Below are 22,298 nucleotides of genomic sequence, written 5' to 3' on the forward strand. Positions count from 1 at the left end.
AATTTCTTGCATATTTTAAATGACTTCCATGACTTCTTCCATTACAAAAGCTGCTGGCCTCCTGACCCAGGAGAAATGGAGAGCTTTTTTTTTTTTAAAGGAAATACAGAAATCAAAGCTTTTCTTGAAATCTTTGCATATGATCCAAAGTTTTTTTTTCATCCTGATTTATTTTTCTCATGAATGAATAACATACATAACTAGAACTAACATATTCGGGTTCTAATGTATAAAAATTATTTATCCTTTATACATTTGTTTCATTTTTTTTTAAATGTTGATTATATGCCACTGAATAATAGTTATACTGACTTGTCTGCTAAAATACATTCACTCTGAATTTGTTCAATCTACTTTAAATTACTTTTTCAATAAGCAAGTGTTGTGATATCAAATTGTTATAAAGGTAGTAAAATGTAGGCATTACCTTTTTGTACAGATATGCTAGTTTTACTATTAAAATGAAATTGGGGTTTTTTCAAACCATATTGGAGAAGCAGTGATGGAATAAGTAAGGTAATAATAATAATAGAATAGCAGCTATAATAAATGAGGCGTTAATTTTATTCCCTTATCCTAACCTTTTTCATTCTTTTCTGTGCTGTGAATAGAATTATCTAGAGATATAACAATAACAGATAGGTGACTTCATTTTCCCTTTTATCCATACTATTATTTCCCATATTTTACTTCTGTTTCAGTGCAGATTAGGAGACCCTCTTAAATGATGGCAGTAGGAGTTAAAGAGGAAAGTGGAGTTTGCTACGTTTGAACATAACATGTTTACTGAAAGAGAGAAGAGGCCAAGGAGGGGAGGGGGAGAGGAAAGGGTTAATTTGCATGTATCCATGGTAAATAATCCACTTTATTTAAATCATTTTTGGCAATAGATGTTAGTAATATGAAAGAAAAGAGATTCTCTGTGTATTGGAAGGACAGAAAAGCCTTCTTGTCTAGTAATGAGGTGCCATGAAATAGAGTGCAAGATGAAGTGGGACCTTAAAAATATTGCATGTTTCAAAACTGAATCCATTCTGTGTTAAAAATCGGTGTGATTATAGGTTTTAATTGCAATGAAATACTTTTTCAGTTAATTTAAGGTTATAGCCAATATGATATGACTTCCCCCTTCTCTTTGCCCCTTTTGACAAACCCCGGATTTGCTTTAGACAGTTCTTCAACTATCTAGAGCAGAATTGGAGAGGAAAGGAGTCCATTTGTATGTGTTATTCCTTCCATTCCATCCAAATTGATAGATTATAGAATGAATATCTATCGATTGATCTATCTATCTATCGATCTCTTAGCATTTTAATTTTTATAAGACCGAATTAATTTAAAAAGTCTTAGTGTTTCATTAAAGGAAATATGGATAGTTTTGCAAAAATACAAGGATACATCCTTATATATCCTTGTGTATCCTGTGTACTAATCCATGTAAGGTCCTATTCAATATTGGTCCATAATTGTCTTGTTTGCTTGCACCACCATTCAACTTCCCATCTCTCTACAAGAGAGAATGTTGGGTCCAAAGTCGCCCAATTGTCTTCACTGCTCTCCTGTTCTTTCACTACCACTTTAACAGTACTCTGGGTTTGCTTAATTTTACTTACGATAAAGGCTTTAACTCAATCTGAAAGTCATCTCATACCCTGGTAGTGACTCTAACTCGTGTGACATTTAAATGTACTTCCTGCCCACATCAGCTTAATTCCATTTGACCTTGTTTGTTTTAGTGATCACTGCTGTCTCTTTCAGGAGTGCCTCTTGTAAATAATGTTTTTTTTTTCAATAGCTGCTGTTCTGGTTTTTGAATTAGTCTTCAATGCCATTTAGTTAATTATAGATTGTACCTTTAGCTTAATGCAAATGAAATATGATTTCTATTGTCAAAGGGTGCCAGGGGGTTATGTGATGTATATTCTGGTACATTCTCTAAATCACAATTCAATTTAAATGAATCACGAAAATTGAATTCTGTTTAGTGCTTACCACGAGTATTGTTTCTAACTATTTTTGATGCAAAAGGTGTGATTATAGGCCTGGTTTTGAATTCTGTATTCACAATCAACGAATCAGTGTCATTTTCACAATAGGTCCATAATAAAGATCTGGTGATCTTTTACAGGTATGTAGGGATTCTATTGATATATAAAATTTTATTATATATGTCAAAAACTCACAAACATTACAAAACTGGTAGAAGCAGTCCTTCACTTATAGCCACTCATTTTAATGACCATTTGACATTCCAATGGCACAGAAAAAAGTGACTTATGACTGTTGTTCACGTTACAACCGTTGCTGCATCCCCATGATCACATAATCAAAATTTGGATACTTGGTAATTGGATGAATTTATGATGGTTACAGTGTCCCAGTCATATGATCACCTTTTGTGAATTTCTGATAAAGTCAGTGGGAAAGCCAGATTCGCTTATTGTAATAACTGTTACTAACTTAACAACTGCAGTGATTGACTTAACAACTATGGCAAGAGATATAATGAAATGGGGAAAAATTAACTTAATAACTACCTTGCTTAGCAGTAAAATGTTTGGGTCATAAATCAACTACCTTTATCTTGTTTTGTTGAATACAATATAAAATATTTCATACTGCAATCTATACAAAATATGTAATAATTATGAGAAATTGAGCACCCTGTTTGGTAGGCATTTGTGTGATGTATGTTGAATAGGCAATCAAGAATACTTGATAAATAACCCATACCAAGTGTTTGTTTCCATTGTACTAAAAATGTACAATCTAACTATATTATACCAAATTGCATGAAGTTATGCTTGAATATAAAGGCAATATTCACCTACATTGTAAACTACCATCTCAGAAAGAAGACCAATAACTTAATGTAAACAGATAATGCTAAGGAAGAATATATGAATTCTCTGCTTGAGTGGCAGAGAATGGTTAAAAGATGCTACCTTAGGAAATAAACTGATCTTGCATTTGTACTTTAAGTTGAATAACTCTTAACAGCAAAATAACATCCAATGTTTTAATTCTTCAGTGAAAAATTACTATATAGTACGTTAGTATGGAATATGCAACACTTGGGTTTAACTGGCCATCTGTACATATTTGCACAATATGTAGTTCAGTTAAAATGTTGCCTAATATTTATATCCAGATATTCACATTGTACTGTTAAAAGATTAATGGGTGAACTTTTTGTAACACAGTGAGATTTAATTTTTGGTTGTGATGGGGAAAGAATTTTACTTTGATCAAGTGTATGCCTTTAGAAAACCTTAAACATCATCATAAGAAATGAAAGACATTTGTATCTGTAGATGTGTAAATTTTGCCCAGAATAACTTTACTTTTTGCATTAAGTTTATCCATTCTGAGACTGGAGTACACACTATGTTGAAAAAGGCTTGTAGTTACTGAAATAATTCTTTGTGTGACAAGAATTTTAAAAATGTAACATTTTGAAAATACTAATTTTACACATTATTGTAGATTTACCAGGATAGCACAGTATCATCTATTGTTTGTGCTATAGACAATATCTATTATCTTTAAGTGGAAAGCTATACCCTACATTGTTAACATTTTGAAAAAAATGGTACATCTTTAGCTTCAGTGAATTTTTGAAGAAATGTTGAAGCAGAAATATTGTGAAATGTACAATTTTAAATTTAGTATGGCTATTTTGACCTGTTTGATTGATAAAAAATACAAAGAATTTTGCAAAACGTAATTCTGATAGTAAGAAATAATAATAATATGCAGTTATCTATGATTTTTTGTATATTAAAGATATACCTTTTAAAATAAAAAGAACGTCAGTCAGCTAATTAACTTCCTTCTTTAAACTTGTACAATGGAAATAAATTTCAATGTTTGGCTTGTGTAACCAGTTGCAAGATGCTGTTTATGACTCCAAAGGGCAAAAGCAGGTAATTTTGGGGAGCAAATATGACCTAGATACAGTACAGCCCTGAGACTAATTTGACAATTAAAGGATTGTTTGAATTACCAGATGATATTTTGGTCCAGATCATAATATTCTTTCTACTCTTTCACTTTTGATGTTTTTACCCTTGGGTATCAGAATTTTAATGAATGACTGTATGGAAAACATTATTAGAAGAAAAAGGATTCAATTTTTATTCTTCTCATTAGAATCATATTCTTCCGAGGCTCATAATTGCATATTTTTTTTAAAAAGCAAAACGCCTTTACTGCAAAAATGTTACAATAAACATTGAATATTTGATATGTGATTTCCACTTTAAAATAAACAGCCTTGGATTTTCGTTTAAAGAGTAGCAAGTTTTTAATTAAGAAAACAATCTCTTTATTAATAAACATCATTAGAGAAGAGGGGGTTTGTTGATTACCATTGTTTTGAGTAAGTAATTGGTTTCAGATACAAGTGTAAATGAAATATTCCTGTTTTATGCTTTGTAGAACAAGTGCAAAATAAATTCTATATACCTCATCATTTAAATTACCTTTAATGATGCCACTATCATTATTTACTAGTGTAATATATGGTTAAAAAGGTGAGCTGGAACGGAAGTTCTATGAATGCTGGATGTGTGCTTCAATTTCACATATATGTTTTTGTTCTTAGCATTTGCTTCTAAGTTCTTCAGCATTTAATTGCTTTGGGGATATATATGAATGGATGGATAGGTAGGTTGTGAGCTTTCTATGTCTGATCACTCTTATATTGTGAAGTAGAATGAACATAACATTACAGCCTCAACTTTTTTACTTCACATACTCAATATATACTAGTTATTTCTATTTTAAAAAAAATTGCCTAATCAGTATATCCCAAAATATATTTTTTAATCTCAGCACAAAATCCAGACATGGTTTATAGATAGAAACAAAGTTAGATGTATTCTCCTCTTTAATTAAAAGTTAATTTGGCCATTAGAGTACTATCTCTTATATCCATCATTGTTTTTTAATTTGTAAATCTGTTTTAGGATACAATATTTGAAAAGTGAAAATAAAAAACCCACATTCTTTGGAACATGAGCATGCACCTTATAATGCAGTTAATCATAACAAGTGAATGTAAAATGCTGAAAAATATTTGGTACTGTTTAATGCAAATATATTACACAAAGAGAAAGAACATTCATTAAGTCACAATCTGTTTTGTCATATACCCATAAAGTTCTATTTCATAAACTTCAATCCAATTGCAAGCCACAGAGGTTGCATTTCACTTCAGACAAGAACATTTTTGAAAATATTCACCAATCTGTAAATCATTTGCTAGCATCTGCTACATATAGCTAATGAGGTCCTTTTTACCTAATTAGAATTAGATACCTAATTCCAAAAAATCCTTCATGTTATGTGTTGTTAAAGGATGATTCTGACACACTGCCTAAATAAACCACAATATTAATCAGGCAAGGATAGATTACCTTGGACATACTTAAACTGGGAAAAGGGCAGTGATGGTGCTTTACTGAGAATGAACATGGATTTTACAGAATCGTACTTGCTAAGCAAAAGACTAGCAAGGTCGACATTGAAAACTACAGTTGTATACATGTAGGTTCAAGCCAGTGGTAGGTTGCAGGCGGTACAGCCCGGTACGGGCATACCAGAGCCAGCCCGGAGCACCGGATACTGTTCTGATATGGTGCTCCGGAGGGCCCATCCGAGCTCCTTACCAGTGTTTAAAGGCTTCTGCACTTCCACGCAGGCGCATGGTGCATAAGCGCCTGCGCAATGCTCCATGGAGCAGCTGGAATATTGCGGAGGCGCTAAGACACATGCGCGTGCTGCGCGCATACTTGAGGGTACCACCAGCCCAGTTCCAACCGTACCGGTTGGAACGGGATATGCAACCCACCACTGGTTCAAGCAAAGTAGAGGTACAATTGAAGTAGAACTTCAGCATATATAAAACTAGTCTATATATATCTCATCCAAAATGGCTTATTCAATCTATATTCTCTGCTTTCTCCAGAGCTACTTTTTGCCAATGTGCTGGCATTCCCTTTCTATATAACTTTAAAGAGGCAAAAGCCTTCTTTGTATTTGACTGCATAAAGATTCATGTGCTGGGACTAACCAGAAGTTCAAGCTCCAAGGTGAAAGGAAGCAAATGATGAGATATGTGGAAGAGAAGAATTAAGCTGAGTTCAGTTTCTCCTTTGCCAATGACTGCTCACAGTATCTTATTTCTAGCACTCCATCTGCTGATTTTGTGTTGTTCAAGTCTCTTCATTTTTTTCTGTTCGATATACCAAACTTGCCAGTGTCCAGTTTCTTGAGAGAAAGGCAGCATGCAGACAATATAGCTATAAAATTTAGTACAGAGTTGCAGAAACAGCAAACAATGAGCAAATCGTCATGGACGGCAGCTGATTATTGTGCAGGTGCTCATACGTATGCCAAACTCATCCTGGGAGTATTGCTACATGTTTGAGTGCAGATGGCATAGCTCTTAAGACTTAGTTTCCAGAACTGACTTAATGTGACAAGGTTTATTTGTGTGGCTAAGTTTTCTACCAGGAATTCCTGTATGGTTGCAACCTGCATATTTACTAAATAGCCAGTATATTTTGGGACAATTCAAAGTTGTTGAAGCATTTTTGTACAGATATGTTGGTAAAGTGAAATTTGGGCTTATTTTGTTCAAAAAATCAAGGAAAACCATATGAATGTACCGAGTTTCTCTCTCTTTGGATCTGGCATTGGTGAACTAATGGAAGGAGTTTACCCTCCCTGTGAAGTTGCTGAGTATCTGTAGCACCTCCGACAAAGTTTCCATTGATAAATATTCTGGGAACCTGTTGAATATAAATGAATGTTATAATGATATTGTTCAAACATAGATGAAATACACTATAGCATATGGTTTGAATTTATGTTATTAAGGAACCAAGGGAGATACTCTTACAAAAATTGGAGGAATCAGACTTGATTAAAAAACCTTGAAACCTGCAAGAAGATACTGATATAAGTAAGACTTTCCTTTAACATCCAAGAGCAGCATCTTATTCAATCCAATCTAACTCTAGCAGTGAGTGTTCTTTTTTTTAAAAAAAAAAAATCCGGATTCCCTTTTGAATTCAATTGAAATACCAAGTAGAGATAACTTTTTTTTTCAATTTAGCACTTTAATTTTTATTTAAAGATAGTATTCACCAATGATCTAAAATTGAAAGGTTAAATTCACAAGGTTGATTCAAATTGTCAAGTTCAGACGGAGAGCTATAATCCAAACATAAGGTGAACAAGCAAAAAGCAAAAAATATAAGCAAAAAATAAATATTCATTCTGAAAACAATGACAATAATAACCCCTCACTAGTTTTTCTAAGGCTAGAGATTGTAGTCTTTATGTAAAGAAAAAATCACTATGCTAAAACATCAAAATGCTGCACTCATATCAAATGTAAACAACTCTTAAATACATATCACCGATTTTAATCAGGACCAAAACAAATTTTACTCTATCACACAAAATCTTTCTTCAGTAAATATATTTATTTCTCAGAGTGCCCAGTCATATATAATATCTTCAAAGCTAGAAGTAGAGTATAAAACTATATTCTCTTATTGTCACATCCAAGCAATTTGTTCAAGGCAACATCTATTACAAGGTTGCATAAACGTATGGATTGCATTTTTTAAAAAAAAACCTATATTAGAATAGTAGCTATTGCATTATGAAACACTTTGAATGATATGGTAAGGTAAAATTCACTAAAATTCTAGGCTAACTCTGAACTACTCCACTTGCACTTGCTGATTTCTCTTATAAACGGAGTAGAGTTTGTCCAGAATTAGAAAACTTAGAAAACCACAGAATGCTCTATGCAGCTTTGTCCTCTCACCCAAACTAAAAGTGGTAGTTGTTCCGAAATCTGAAAAAAAATAGTACTCACTGTCCGGCTGCCTGTCATTTTATGAAGGATATCTTGAAACTGACTTCCGTTTTCATATCTATCAAGTTCTATGGCTTTATAATTGACATTCATTTCTTGAAATAGTCTCTTTGCCATTTTGCAGTAGGAACAAGTGCTTTTTGAGAAGATCACAACACAATTATCTGATATAGCATCCTGTGGGTTGAAATAAAAATTGATATGATGAGAAGTATGCATAAGGGAAACTGGAAGAATTAGTGGCTAGATTAAAAGTCAATTTGAAATCCAAATAAACTTCAGTGTTTAGGGTTTTATGTGAATCCAGACAATTGTAACCTATTCAACAAACATGTCTGGCTCTAAATATAATGTTTGTATAATGGAGAAAAAGCAACTGCTTAAAGAAACACATTCTACATACTTCTGTGTTAAAGAAAAATAAGTAACTATAGCCTTCAATATTACACACACCCCTCACATAATTAAAATGTTCCAGTTCAGCCTATACTAACAAATGAATCAGCTAGCATGTTTTCATCTAAAAGGGAGGGCTTGATTAAAGTACTACTGTATTGCCAACATGATTTTCCACTTTTCAAAGTTTCATTATTTAGTTTGAATAGGATTGCTAACACTCCCAATTAAAATTGTTAGAATCTATTGTATTTCTGCTACTTCCAAGAAGTTTGCGTCAAAAGGCTTCTTGATACAAATTAAAACAAACTTTTTAGAGTGATTGCATTGCTTTGACTAGAACACACTTCCAGTACTGTTAAAAGGTATTGTGCATGATGAACAGCTGTTTTAGGACCATATGTGGCTCTCAAATGCTCTATACTGCCCTGGGGTGGGGTGGGAGTTAATTATGACTGTAAAAACCTGACAGTACAATTTCCTGCCGTTTTGAAACAGGAAAGAGTGAAAAACTGAAAAACCAACAGCTGGAACAATGTTGGGGGGACTTCTTAGCTATAACAATATGTGTTTGACTTCAAAAACATGACTCAGAATTACAATTTATACTTTAGAAAAAGTAAAGACCCTATCCCACAAGAAGCAGCATTTACACCAACCGCATTTACTCACTTTGATTTGATTTGATATAGCAGTATTAGATATCGCTGTAGCAGCAGATGCATTGTTCCCCATTCTAAAGGGAAAAAAGGCGTTGCAATGACTATTAGACTGCTTATAATATAATCCTGTATTTAAAGACCAGCCTTACAACCAGTTACATTGTAAATTTCATAAAAGTAACCAGCTAAGTGGCACAATCTTTTTCGACATGTACAAAAAATAATTTCGATTAAAGTCTTATATTACCAGGAGTTACTATATTATAGCCTTTTAAAAATATACATTTAAAAACCAAGCATTCTACAGAACTAAAGAAATATCAATTAAATTAGATTTACAGTAAAGTACACAGACACACACCCTAACGTTTTAACACATAGACAGTTCTAACTCTAAAAGTTGAATACCAAAGAGTTAGCCACTTTATGATAAAAAGAAGAGATATGCTAGACCCCAAAAAACTACTAACAATGATTAACTCATAAATTCAAGTCAAATAAAGCACTATAGATCATTAAAAAATTCCAGAGACCCCCATCACCAAAGCCAGTCTGAAAAACAAACTTCCAGAGCAGCAGCCCTATCTTGGGACTCAAACATAAAAGCGTGAAGTCAGGGAAACTAAGCATATGATTACATCTCCGCAGCCAGGTTGTTCTGTAAACTAACATAAATTTCCCTCTTCAAAAGCACCTTTGTGGAAAGGATTTCAATAAGGGTGATCCCCCAAAACCCATCATTGTTAACCAGTTTTTGAGAATGGCCAAACAGCTGCATATCAGTGGTTGAGCGACTGCACTGACTGTTTTCTGTGCATGACAGGAAATACTCCAGAGGTTCAAAACTAGATCCTGGTCGAATATATTAACTTGCATACAGCCCAGATTTTATTTAGTCACGAATAAACACCCATAAAATGACAGTGTTAGCTGGTAGCTAAGAACAAACCTTCTAGGGTAACCCAAGGTGAATGCTACAAAAATAGATACAGCTAAATCTCTTTACAAACTAAACTGCCTTCACTCGCAAAATAGAATTTATAGCATCTCAACAAGCCAAACCCCTGGAATCAAGCCAAATCCACCTTTCGTTTCCCGCACATCCTTCCCGCGTTCAACCAACCTGAGCACCCAAAGCCTCTGCAGCGCCCTCAAAGCCATCAGCCAAATGAGAATAGCCGCCGCCCGAGGCTCCGCCTCCGGAAGACAGGTCTGCTTCTCTTCCAAGGGCCCTCAACAACCCAGGGGCTAACTACTCCATTGCCTGTTCGATTTGTCCTTCCTTTGAAAACGCGAACTTCCCCTTCGAGCGTTGCGACAGGCTCTCCTTCACGTCAATCACGGGGGGTCTGACAGTGAGAGGTTGAAGAGAGTCAGAAGGGGAAGGCGGGAGGCAGTGCTGAAAGAGACAGGTCTCTCGTTTCTCTGTGTTTCCTATCCAGTCGTGGGCGGGGTCAAGGAATGTTTTTTTTTCTTTTCCCCTGAGCGCAGGCGCGGGCGTAGGCGGACTGGTAGGGTCCTTCCGACTATTCTTCCTTCTGCGCGTGCGATATCGGCGGCGGCGGCGACTGGGGTGGTTGGTCTGTCGTTCAGTCGGTTAGTCGGACGGTCGGTTTACGTTGTCTGACAGTCAGGCGACGAGGCGGCTGTCGGGGCGAAAGGCGCAGCACCAGGAGGCGGCGCGAGGGAAGCCACTGGAGCGGGCGGGTCTCCGGGGTCTCGAGGCCAGCGAGCGAAGCAGGCTGAGGCGATGGCGGACGTCCTGAGCGTGCTGCGCCAGTACAACACGCAGAAGAAGGAGATTGTGGTGAAAGGCGACGAAGTGATCTTCGGCGAGTTCTCCTGGCCCAAGAACGTCAAGACCAACTATGTCATCTGGGGGTAAGTCCGCCAAAAGCTTCGCCGGTGTGTTTGTGTGTGTGTGAGGGGAGCTCCGAATGGGAAGGGACCGAGCAGCGATGTCCTTCTGCAGGACCCGACCGAGAAGCTTCACCCTGCTCAGCCGATGCTTCCTCCCCCTTGAGAGGACAGCGAGCTGCTCGCTCCCAAGCCGTCCGGGGACGCCGAGCGGGTTAGTTTGCCCAGCTGTGATTAACGCTGTGCCGCCTCGGGCTCAGGACGTCGGAGGTGGGGTTTGAGGCCAATAGCTTCGCGATGCCTCTGACTTCTTTTGGTGCCTTTATGGGGGTCTCTTTCTAAAGGCGAACGCGGCCGCACCTGCTTGCCTCCAGGTTAATTAGGAAGTAGTTCCCCAGAACGGGATGTGGAGTTGCAACAACCTTCGTGCAGAGTGCTTGGAAGACACGTGGGTGGGTGGGGGGAACCCTATAAAGCCTGGTCAAAAGGCAATGTGATTTGCTTGGTGTTGTTAACATGTCAGAGCGTTAGGATGGAAATAAGTCTCTTGGGTAGGGTCCATGGAAAGACGTGTGAGAGCAGATAAAAGTTAGCATCCTGCGTTGTGGGGTTCACTTTGGAAGTAAATTTAGTCAAGTTGGGGCAGAATTTTTTGTATTCTTGATTATCTGGGTGTTTTGTAGCAGAATGTAAAAGATGTAAGAGTTCAGAGCTTGAAAAAAACAGGTTGCTTGCCAGAGTGGGTAAATTGGGTTCTTGTAGGTTTCTTTGTGTGTATTGGGATAGTAATGGCTATCTCTTCCCTACCACCGCCTTGAAAATATTGATGAGGATCTGGGAAAGAAGCAACAGCAACTGGTGTCTATTATTTTTAAAGCTCCCAGTACTTTTATGGAACCTTAGAAAGAGCAGATTATACAGTGGAATACAAACCACCATTTTTTTTGTTGATACAACTTTTCAGATGTGATCTGGATAAGAAACAATTGAGGTGATCTGAATGTTATATTCATTTTATAAGGACTGTGCCATCTGGTTGTTAAGAACTTCACGTGGTAAACCAAACAATACTTTGGTTTAATACAGCTTTTTTGCTGGCTATTATTGGAAAGGTAATTTACCAGTAAACTTGACATTGCTGTTTGTTTTCATAATTTGAACATTAGGGACAATTTGTAAAGGTTTGATAGATTCAGTTAAAGCTTATCTGTCTCTCCAGGACTCTCTGAGACCCTGCAATAGAATATAAGAGCAAGGTATTAGCCTTTTTTTTTCTTTTTAGAACATTTAACAACATTTTTTCATTGATGTATTTTAGCAGGGTTGTGATTTCTGGAAATGTCCATCTTTTTTTTAAAAAAAATCTAGTAGTTCTAAAATAGGTGATCTTTAGAACATATTACATATTTTTCTTAAAAGAACAGCAGTTGTATATTTGAGTGCTTTACAAACTTTTACATGCATCTGTTTCATGATTTGTTTGCTTTCAGTAAGCTCTGGGAATTTAATATCTTACTTCTATTATACCTTCAATTAGTTTTGTGATTTAATGTTGAAAGTAAAACATTATAAGTAACTAATTATAAAATTATGAATCCCAAAGTTGAAAAAGCCTAAAAATACAGATCAAACTCTTTAAATCAAAGGAGTTATACACAGGTATCCAGAAAGAGTCAGGAACCTACAGACAGGAATTTTTCAAGAATTCATAGTAAAGCCTTAAAACTTTAAAAAGACTTCAGTTTATACAGGCATCTCCATATTAGTATACATGTTTGTGATTTACCTGACTGCAGGGAGCTTCTGGTCCATAATGTGTGCATCTCATACAGGCACTATCTTTTTTTCTGTATTCTCAAATACCTTCCCTTTATGAATTTATCTTTGTAACCTGTTATATTTTTCACGGCATTGGTTGACCTGTGTTCCTGGGCTTAATTACCCTTTTTGTTTTTTAGATCATGAATTCTGCCAATAAGCATATTTCTCTGACATAACTACTTATCCTGAGTTAGAAGCAATTCTATAAAAGCAATAGCTGAGGAAACTGTCAAAAACAATTTAATTTTAGTCCTTTTACTTTAAATTTAAAACAAATGGTATGTTTTTATATAGTTAATATCTTCTCTATAGTAATATAGTCATTGAGTAATCACCCTTTTTGTGTTAAAAATAACTTTTTTTGTGGTATCTATGAGCTTTAGGTTGCTCGGATCTCAGGGTACTAATTTGTACATATGTATAAAAAATTAAACCAGCTTACTTATAATTGGTTTATTCTCCTTTAATCAATCCCTGTATCTGACACCCACTTTTGTTTCCTTAGATAGTTCTAGAAAAACTGTTTTTACAGTTCTTTTGTTCCAACTTGCCTTTACGCTCTCATTTTTGTCGTAGATAACTAGATATAAAGTCTCATTATCTCCTCTAATAGTTGTTGCATTTAGGAGATTTACATGCAAGTCTTGACTTTGCTGTTAAGTCACTAGAAGTTTCTGTTAACTCATAGTCCTTTACATTTCTAATATGGTTACAACAATACTTCATATATCTCTGGTCTCTTGTGAGATTGATCAAAATATGGCTGCTGTGCCTTATATAAATAGAATGTTCAATTCTAAATATGAACACATTTATTTGTTACTGTCTTTTCTTTAAAAAAAATTGAAACATTTAAAAAACCCTTGCAACAGTTAGTCTGGGATATGAAGTTTGAACCTAGACAGCTTAATGCATTCATGAGTGAGCAAGATTTTTGAATTAAAATATCTTCTGCTTTCACTCTGGCATTTTACCATTTGGTATCTGCAACATGTTTCAATGCATTTTAAATCCTTTGTGTTTTTAAGGTAATGGGAGAGATAGATATATTAATTGATGAGCTTTCCTAATAAGTAATAGCTTTATTATAATTGGAGGTGTTCATTTTATTTTTATTACAATCATTAATTATATCTTTGTCATATGTGCTGCTTTTCCAGTTGATGAACTTATAAAATAACTTAGAGCTTACAGTGAAAGAAAAGAATGTTTGTTTTTTGCTGTATGCTCTGAAAACTGTAGGTTATTAGATTAATTAAAAGACAAGATTAAAAGATTCTTAAGTACTCAGTACTCTTTCTCAAACATTTTTTCTTTTATGTAGTATTTTTCTTAAGTTTGCATTCCAAGACTCACTTCAAATATTTTTTTCTATTTCTCTGTCAAATAACTTGGTAGGATATGTCAGATAAAGTTAAACTTGAGAACATCCAGTAAAAATATTGTTTGTTAGAATTAGAAACATTGTTCCAGTTGCCTATATTTATGCATGTACACACAGCATTTCTGCTGGAACTGCCAGTGAAGAGTAAATTACACATGGACATAAACACTCAGATAACCAGGGACAGTCTTTGAAGCTGTAAATCTTCCTAAATATGCAGCTATTTTGAAGAGAAATTCTTTGCTTGTGCTTAATTAAATATTTAACTGAATTTGAGTCATTTGAAATGAATATAATTTAACTCATGGTAAATTTAGATGAAATTAAGTTTAGCCAATAAAATGTTGACACATTCAAGTATACATTTATTTGTATTTATATTTGCAAATGTAATTATATGATTTTAAAAAATCTTCGTTTTTTTAAAAAACAATTAAATGTGAAAATAGAAAAACAAAAACAAAACCACAAACTTTTTCTTGAAGTTAATCTTGAAGTGATCCAATGTTGGATACAGTGGGAGTTATTGATGTAACCCAGAAAGTAACTTTTCAGCAGAAGTTGCTCTGTTTTAATTGAATGTACACTCCAATGTTTATAGACAATCTTGCTAATAGTTCTGAGGACAAATAAAACTTATATAGATTAAAATTTTATAGTTAAACCTCCTGTAAATAGTTAAGCAGTCATTAATGTATGCTAAAGCCATAGATAAAGAAAAAGTTTGTTGAATTTATTTCTGTGTTAGTGAAGAGTCTAGATTAGAGTTGGTGTGGATTCCATGTAGTAATAGATTTGCCAAATAAAATTTGGCTGAAGACTGAAGTATTTTAGACCTATTTTTTAATGTATAAATCTCAAAATAGAATGACTTCAACCACTTTTCCTGTTGATGCTGCAAATTATAATCTGAGAAATCTGATACTAATCATAAATCAATCACATGATTATTTGATTTTTATAATCAGTATTTGTAAGTCTCCATCACAAGTTATACTCTCCCTCTCCCCTCCCCTCAAATTGGCTTAGCTTTAGTATTGCTGTTCATAAATGATGGTTTAGTGTTAACATGTTATTTCATTAGTTCAATTTAATAAATTATGAATTGGTGCTTCATGTGAAAAAACCATAATAAATAGCTTATATTTTTAATCTATTGTGTTCTTAAAATATTGACATATGGTTGTGACTTGGATATGAGTAAAGAAATAAGTATTCTAGATAATATCACTTGATTTATTTTCCAATGTTTTCCCTTTCTTGGCCTACGCATACCCTAATGAAAACAAAGGGAAAATAAATAAACAAATAAATAGCTGTGAGTGAAGAACTAATTTAATAAAGTAAGACTTGATTTTAAAAATTGTCCAATGTAATATGTCTTTTAATTTCATCTTGTGTAATATATGTCTTTTTCTGGAAAATATACAGTAAATGAGTAAAGAACACATGGCAGTAAGAAATAAATATTCTTTTCTGCTGTTTCCTTTAAACCTAAATTGCCCCAGAGACCAAGTGCTCCATGGTCATTATGAAATTCAGACTGGACGCACAATGTAATGCTCCAGATTTCCCTTAAAATTAATTAGTTCATCCACCAGTGGGGGTAAAAGATAAAGTTTTTAAAAATGATTTTATTAATCTAAATGGAGTTTTAAAAATGCTCTTTACATTTAATATGATTTTCTTTTTCTTCAAAAATGAACTTCTTGTTCATTTTTTAAATGTGCTTATTGAATAAAAACTCACAATAATAATTAAGAATGTTAGTACCGTTCAAAAGCTTATTTGGTAGTACCAAATCTTTCAGATATCTATAATTTATTGAGCCAGAACATCACCCAAGTATGGGCAAAATTGTAAGTGTAATATAACACTCAAAATCCAAACTCAGCACACCCAAGGCAAAAATGTTATTTTTTCAATCCTATAAGTGTACCCACCACACACAAAAACAACACTTGAAATACTATTATTTTTGAAGCTGATAGAAAACAGGTTAGACTGTATCCAGAATGAATTGAGATAATTTTCTGCTTTGTCTTAACTTTGAAATTAACTTTGAAAAAGCCTTAAATCCCTTTCTCCTGATGATTGCTGTAAATGTGTTCAACAAAATCCAGTTGATCCCTGTTTTGCTTAGGACCCCAGATAAGACTTTCCTCCTTGCTTCTTTATTTAAATATTCATAGGGCTGCCAATCACACAGTAGTGATTCTGAGTGTTATGCAGGGATTAAAACAGCAATTATAGCATTTGGACACAGCCCATGATACCCAAGATTTTTTTTTAAAAAAAAAACCAATTTCCCAATCAAAAATACAATGTTAATAGCAGAACTTACCTAACTGCCTGGGCCAAATGCCTGGGAAAACATCCTTCAAAGCCTTGCAAAACATTAATAGGGTTGAAGCCATCTGGATTTCCAGACAAATGCTTTTCCATGGGACAGAAAGGATCAGAGAGAATGCACAACTCCTAGATCCAGCAATATGGCATTGTTTGATGGACCAGGAACATGGGTTGCCTGCTCTAAATATACTTCTCTATCAACAATTGTGAATGGGACTGGCAGCTCCATTACTAAGTGACTTGGCTATAAAGTATAACATCATATATTTTCACTGATTTTTGACAGAAGCTGCAAAAGTTCTAATTGCCATATGATTGCACGGACACTGCAACAGCTGTAACTAGGAGGACCAGTCACGCTTACTCATTCAGTGCTGTTATAACTTTGAATGGTCAATGAATAAGGATTAATGTAGACCAGGGGTGTCAAACTGGCTGCCTGTGGGCAGGATGCATCATTCACAGGCCGCACCCACCCCAGATCCGTGAAGGGAAAAAACATCACAAAACGTCACATGATGGCAGTGTGATGCCACGAGTTTGACACCTGTGCTGTTGACTGAGCAGAAACAATTGGTTATTTTACATATTTTTGATAACTCATAATGCTTTATTTTCATTGTATTGATTTTGAAATAATTTAAAAATCCAGTGTTTTAGAATACAACTACAGAATAATAGAATAGCACTGACATCCTTTCATACAATTTACTTTTTTATTTTGTTTTAGCAAATGTAAATTAATTTAAGTTAATGTAACAAAAGTACATTTATTAATTATATTTGAAATTAATATTTATAAGAAAAGCATATATGTAAGTTTTTTTTAAAAAAAATCATATTTCTTTAAATCCTCTGTATATTCTGCAGAGAACCAATTTGCATTAAAAGTTTCACTGGATGCTCCGGATGCACAGTGCAAACAATTTTCTGTGATATTTGAAAAGTTAATCTGAAAAGTTAATCAACACATAATATTGGAAAATGTCATAGAAAATATTAATTATGCATACATCATTCTTTTTATTATTAATGTAATTTTGTTGAATCATGGCAAATTTGTTTACTTTGAATTTGTAAAATTGACTAGGCTGTAAAGAACAAAAAAAGCAAATTAATTAACCTTACTGCAACCACATAACATTCACTACTACAATAGTTCATGTTACTCAATGAACTCATTTTCAGTATTTTTAACTCTTAGAATAATATTTTATGCAGCTTAGATTCATTCAGTGCATAGGTTATTATGCAGGTCAACATTTTTTAGTAGATAACTATCTATAAAAAAAGCTGGTGGAAAAGTAAGGAGATGCTTAATACTTCCATTACCTGTAAATTTTCCTCGAAATATTTCCTCCACATTTTTATCCCTGTCTAAAGTGTATTTATACCTCTAGAATCCTGGCTATCATTATCTCTTTGGGGAGAAAGTGTAGAAGAGCTAGTAATACAGAAAAAAATGCATAACAAGAAGTGTCTACTTTAGTCTATTTCATCCTTGTACACTATACTGTGCTAAAAACGCTTCTCTCTGGAAAAATAAACCTGTTTAATATAATAATTATGAGTTAAAATCATATTTTTAAATAATGTATACTGCCATATATTATGAAGATATACAAATAAATCATTAGAATTGAGTTGGCATATATGTATACTTAATTAGTTTTCTTAAAAAAAAATGTAATCTTGGAAATGATTATGTTGTTTTCCTACAACACTTTTTGCTTTTTTCTCCTTCTTTTCTCATCTCTTCTTCAAATATCCACATTAGTGGTAAGAGAAGTATTCATTCTGCTGGCAGATGCTATAACATAAATATTTCACTAGTTAATTCCTATGAAAATGTCAGAATAAAACTTGCTTTGTTTTTAATATTTCAGCTATTACTGTAATTCTGAAGATGAGCAATTGTGACCTAAATAGAAACTTTCTTTCAAACAGATAGGGATATATTGACAAATCAACAATACCCTTCTGTTTCTCAGTTTATAAAACTTTTGTAACCATATCCAACATAAGGTGGTTATAAAACACTTCAGCATTTTGTGGGAAATCTTTCTGTTTTATTATTGTTTTAAAAATTATTTTATAGTGGAATGGTGTTTTCAATTTTTATATTTTAGTTCTTATTTCCTAGTAGATTTTTTAAACATCTAATCATTTCTTTCATTTGCAATATCATAATATTCCAGTCGTGGGTTGCAGGCGGTACGCCCCAGTACGGGTGTACCGGAGCCAGCCTGGAGCACCGGATACTATTCCGGTACGGTGCTCCAGAGCCCCCCCCGTCTGAGCTTCTTACCGTGTTTTAAGGCTTCTACGCTTCCGTGCACGGTGCATACAGCACCTGCACGACGCTCTGCTGAGTAGCTGGAGCAGCATGGAGGCACTAAGATGCATGCACGTACTGTGCATGTGCACTGTGTGCGTCCAAGTGGATGCCGCTAGGCCCGTTCCAATCGTACCGGTTGGAACAGGATCCAGAACCTACCACTGTAACATTCCCATCTTTAGTGTTTCCCCACATAAAAAACTCATGAGATAGATTAAAGCCCAGAGTCATTCAGGAAACTTTATGGATAAAGCTGGATGAGAACCAAGTGTTTTTGTTTGGTTCCATGGGTATGTTTCATGAGAATGAACCATGTAATGACCAGTCACTAAGGCTTTCAATATTGTTATCTGTTATCTGAATAGCATATTTCTATTTTTAAAGGGAAGCTGAAACATTAGAGTTTATTTTTTTGTAAAATATATGTGTCTTTCCATAGCAAGTTCCAAGAAAATAATGAAAAAAATCTACAAAAACAAATAACTGAAAGATTCAATCGAAAAGTACAGCTGAAGTAATTAAATAATCACTAAATAATAGTCCAGAGTGCAGAATGTAACTTATATGTCAAGATTTATAAGATTTTTATAGTATGTACTTTTGCTCTTAAGAAGTCCTAATAATATCACTTTGATTGGGAATTTTGTGTGGTGGATCAATTGTCACATATCAAATACTGTAGTATATAATTCTATAGAGGACTTCCCTGAATCATTATGTTCAGAAAGACAGTAGATTTTTATTCATAATCCATATCTAATATGCTGATTACCAATCAAATTCATTTGAACAATAGGTTTTTGAGTTCCTAGACAACTGTGGAGATTTGTCTCATCAAGGCACAGATCTAGTGAATATTTATAGATACCTGCTCTCGTTATATTAATTAATTGTATTTAATCTGTTTTATTACTTAGCTGTATAAGTGATAAGCAATTTTGAAGCTATTTTTCAGGGACATTTTTCAAATCCAATTGGGAATAATATTTTAATGCAGCAGGATACTAGGAATATGATAATGTACGTATTCTGTATGCAACATAGTAACAATCGAGGCATGCAGCTTGCTACAAAAATAGTAATTTTGAGCTGCCTAGAACCGCAAGGTAGGAAAATTCATTTAATAATAATTGAAATCTGATTTAGATTTTATTGATATTTAAAGTGGGCACTTGCTTACCTTTCTTTAAGAAAGCCAGCATTGGCTCCCAAATTGAAGGTTTGCAAACCCCCAGATATTTGAACTGTAATTAGCCATTTTATCCAATAAAGAGGAGGAATTCCTAAGGCCCTTGTCTCATTGAATAAAAGTTGGAAGAGTTCTTGAGTTTGTTGAAAAAAGAGAAATTGCAAGAAAATATACTTATCCTTCGAGTGAAATCGTAAGGATGATTCTCCTTCATTTTTCCACTGAAGAAACAAAATATGGACTGGTAGTGATATTTATTAGTTCATATTTCTTGTTTTTATGGTGAGAAACCTAGATGGCATATGTTCCTTTTATTTCAGTTTTCTAAACCAATTTTCATTTTATTCTGTACAGGACAGGAAAAGAAGGCCAGCCAAGGGAGTACTATACATTGGATTCAATTTTGTTCCTGTTGAATAATGTACATCTTTCACATCCTGTTTATGTCCGTCGTGCGGCAGTAAGTAAATTCCTTGAGAGCTTGACTTTTTTTTAATGGTGTTCTCCATTTCCCCAGTTATTCGTTGAATATCTGAATATGAATTTCTGTGCTAAGGAATTGAACTATCACAAATCATGGCCTTACAATACATTATTTTTATTCAACCAATTTTTATCAAACAATTTTATGATTATATGTTTAGGAATTGTTTCAGTTAATCTTTTTTTTATTCTTCTGGAAAAGACTTTAAAGCAGGAGTACAGTAATAACTGCAACTCAAATCTTCTGACCAGAGAGGCTGCTACCTGTCACATGCGGTTATTTAAAAGCATACAAAAATGTAATTGAAACTATATTGCACATTTTAGTACATCTTTAGGTTTATAAATAATCTTCAACTTTATTTTAATTACATATAAAAGATTTGGGCCAGCTTTGGAAATTTATACTGCTCAGTAAATACTCCTGCCCAAGATGACTTGTCAGAATTATATTAACTACTATTAAAGCTCAATCAAAACCAAAATAGAAATAAAATAGATTGTTTCAACGTCATTAAAATATAGAAAAGAATCCACAATTTTGATACTTTCATTCTTTGTTAGTCCATTTGCAGTTTGGACTTGAACATATTAAATCTAATTACAATGTCCCAGGCCTGTTTACATGGAGGAAAATCACGTTAAACTCATTTGAATTGAATATTCTAACTAAATTTGCAGCCTTAACGGAAGAAAAAGAACTACTTGCTTATGGCTGAATTTAAAGGTTGATATGTATTTTAGCATGTCATTAAAATTAGTTTTTATTTATGTTGCCTGTTGCAATATGTTAATTTTAGTTTGAAGATGGACCAACTTAGTATTCCTTCCATATTTTTCTAGCTGTCTTATTAATCCTTAATTCAGTCAAATATTACAAGATTTGATTTCATTTCTTCTTTGTCACTTTGCAGAGTTCTTCAAGATATTAACAAGCTTCTTTTGTAAATACAATAGGAAAAACTATACAGGTTATTCTCTTGGTTTGTCATTTGTATTTCCCTTTTAAATTTTAAAACCTCAGCCAGTTTCTTGTTGAGATCTAGTGAAACATCCTTTTTCTGAATCATTCTCCTAGCCTGTCAGTTGTAAAATCTACTTTCAATATCATTTCTATCTTGTCAGATACTATTTCTTTACATTTGACAATTCTTCAGTAACATCTGAATTATAGTACCATAGTAGCAGATGCTATTAATATTTCACTTTTTTTCTGATTTCATTCTTCAGAAGTCTTCAGTTTTTATTATCATAATGTTTTGCACCATCTTATAGCCTCTACGTATAATCTTTAGTCCCATCCAGTATCCAGTTTTGGAAATTATTGAAATATTTATTTTAATTTATGTCTTGTAAAAACCAAGCAGAATTTTTTTTTAAAAAATGAAGCAAATTAATATAGCATATATTAAAAGACAAAATCAGATAATGATATTACATTCACACCTTTGTGGCTATATTACTTCCTAGAGTTGTTCTCGATAGCAAAATGGGCAGCATATAAATTTAATAAAAACTATATTTCCTACACAAGTAATGATAATTTAGGAAGAAAAAAGAAAAGATAACTTTTCAAATAACTACCTATTTGAATAGCTACCTATACCTAAAAGAGATATTAGAGGTAAAATTAGGGGTAAAAGTGAGAATTTCTTAAACCAATTCCTTCTTTAACTGTTTTTGTCTTATTTTCAAGGCCTGTGGAGAGCCCGCCGGGTGTGATGTGGTGACATGGGGGTGGTAATTGTTGAAGCATCTCTTATACTATGGTCATAAGGCCGAATGACCATGGACACACTGCATAATTGTAACTTCAAAACCAAGTAAATCAGTCTTACAATCAGTAAGCTAAAGCAAAAGTACTACCTGCAATTCATTATTTTTCAAGCTATGGATGCCAAACCACAAGATTGTGTTTT

The 22,298-nt window shown here is 33.9% G+C and overlaps 2 protein-coding genes across 3 annotated transcripts in view; one reads left to right on the forward strand and one right to left on the reverse strand.

Annotated features, from left to right (window-relative positions):
• Positions 1–4,873: 4,873 nt before the first annotated feature.
• Positions 4,874–10,351, reverse strand: GLRX2 (glutaredoxin 2). Of its 2 annotated transcripts, none has more exons than XM_081947176.1 (4): positions 10,079–10,351; positions 8,966–9,029; positions 7,898–8,074; positions 4,874–6,797 (listed from the first exon to the last, which is right to left on the reverse strand). In XM_081947176.1, the coding sequence occupies exons 1-4, from the start codon at positions 10,114–10,116 to the stop codon at positions 6,651–6,653; spliced, it is 426 nt and encodes a 141-aa protein (XP_081803302.1). In that variant the 5' UTR covers positions 10,117–10,351; the 3' UTR covers positions 4,874–6,650. The 2 variants fall into 2 exon arrangements, with proteins under 2 accessions (XP_081803302.1, XP_081803303.1); XM_081947177.1 differs by having other exon boundaries at positions 10,041–10,113.
• A 159-nt stretch (positions 10,352–10,510) lies between these two features.
• Positions 10,511–22,298, forward strand: part of CDC73 (cell division cycle 73) — a 103,957-nt gene continuing 92,169 nt past the window's right edge. Inside the window, exons 1-2 of the mRNA XM_081947172.1 lie at positions 10,511–10,836; positions 20,251–20,356. Coding sequence (XP_081803298.1) covers positions 10,706–10,836; positions 20,251–20,356 — 237 coding nt within the window. The 5' untranslated portion in view covers positions 10,511–10,705. The remainder of the gene's footprint in view (positions 10,837–20,250; positions 20,357–22,298) is intronic.

The sequence above is a fragment of the Natrix helvetica genome, assembly GCF_964273705.1.
Source record: "Natrix helvetica genome assembly, chromosome: 3".
Taxonomy (NCBI): domain Eukaryota; kingdom Metazoa; phylum Chordata; class Lepidosauria; order Squamata; family Natricidae; genus Natrix; species Natrix helvetica.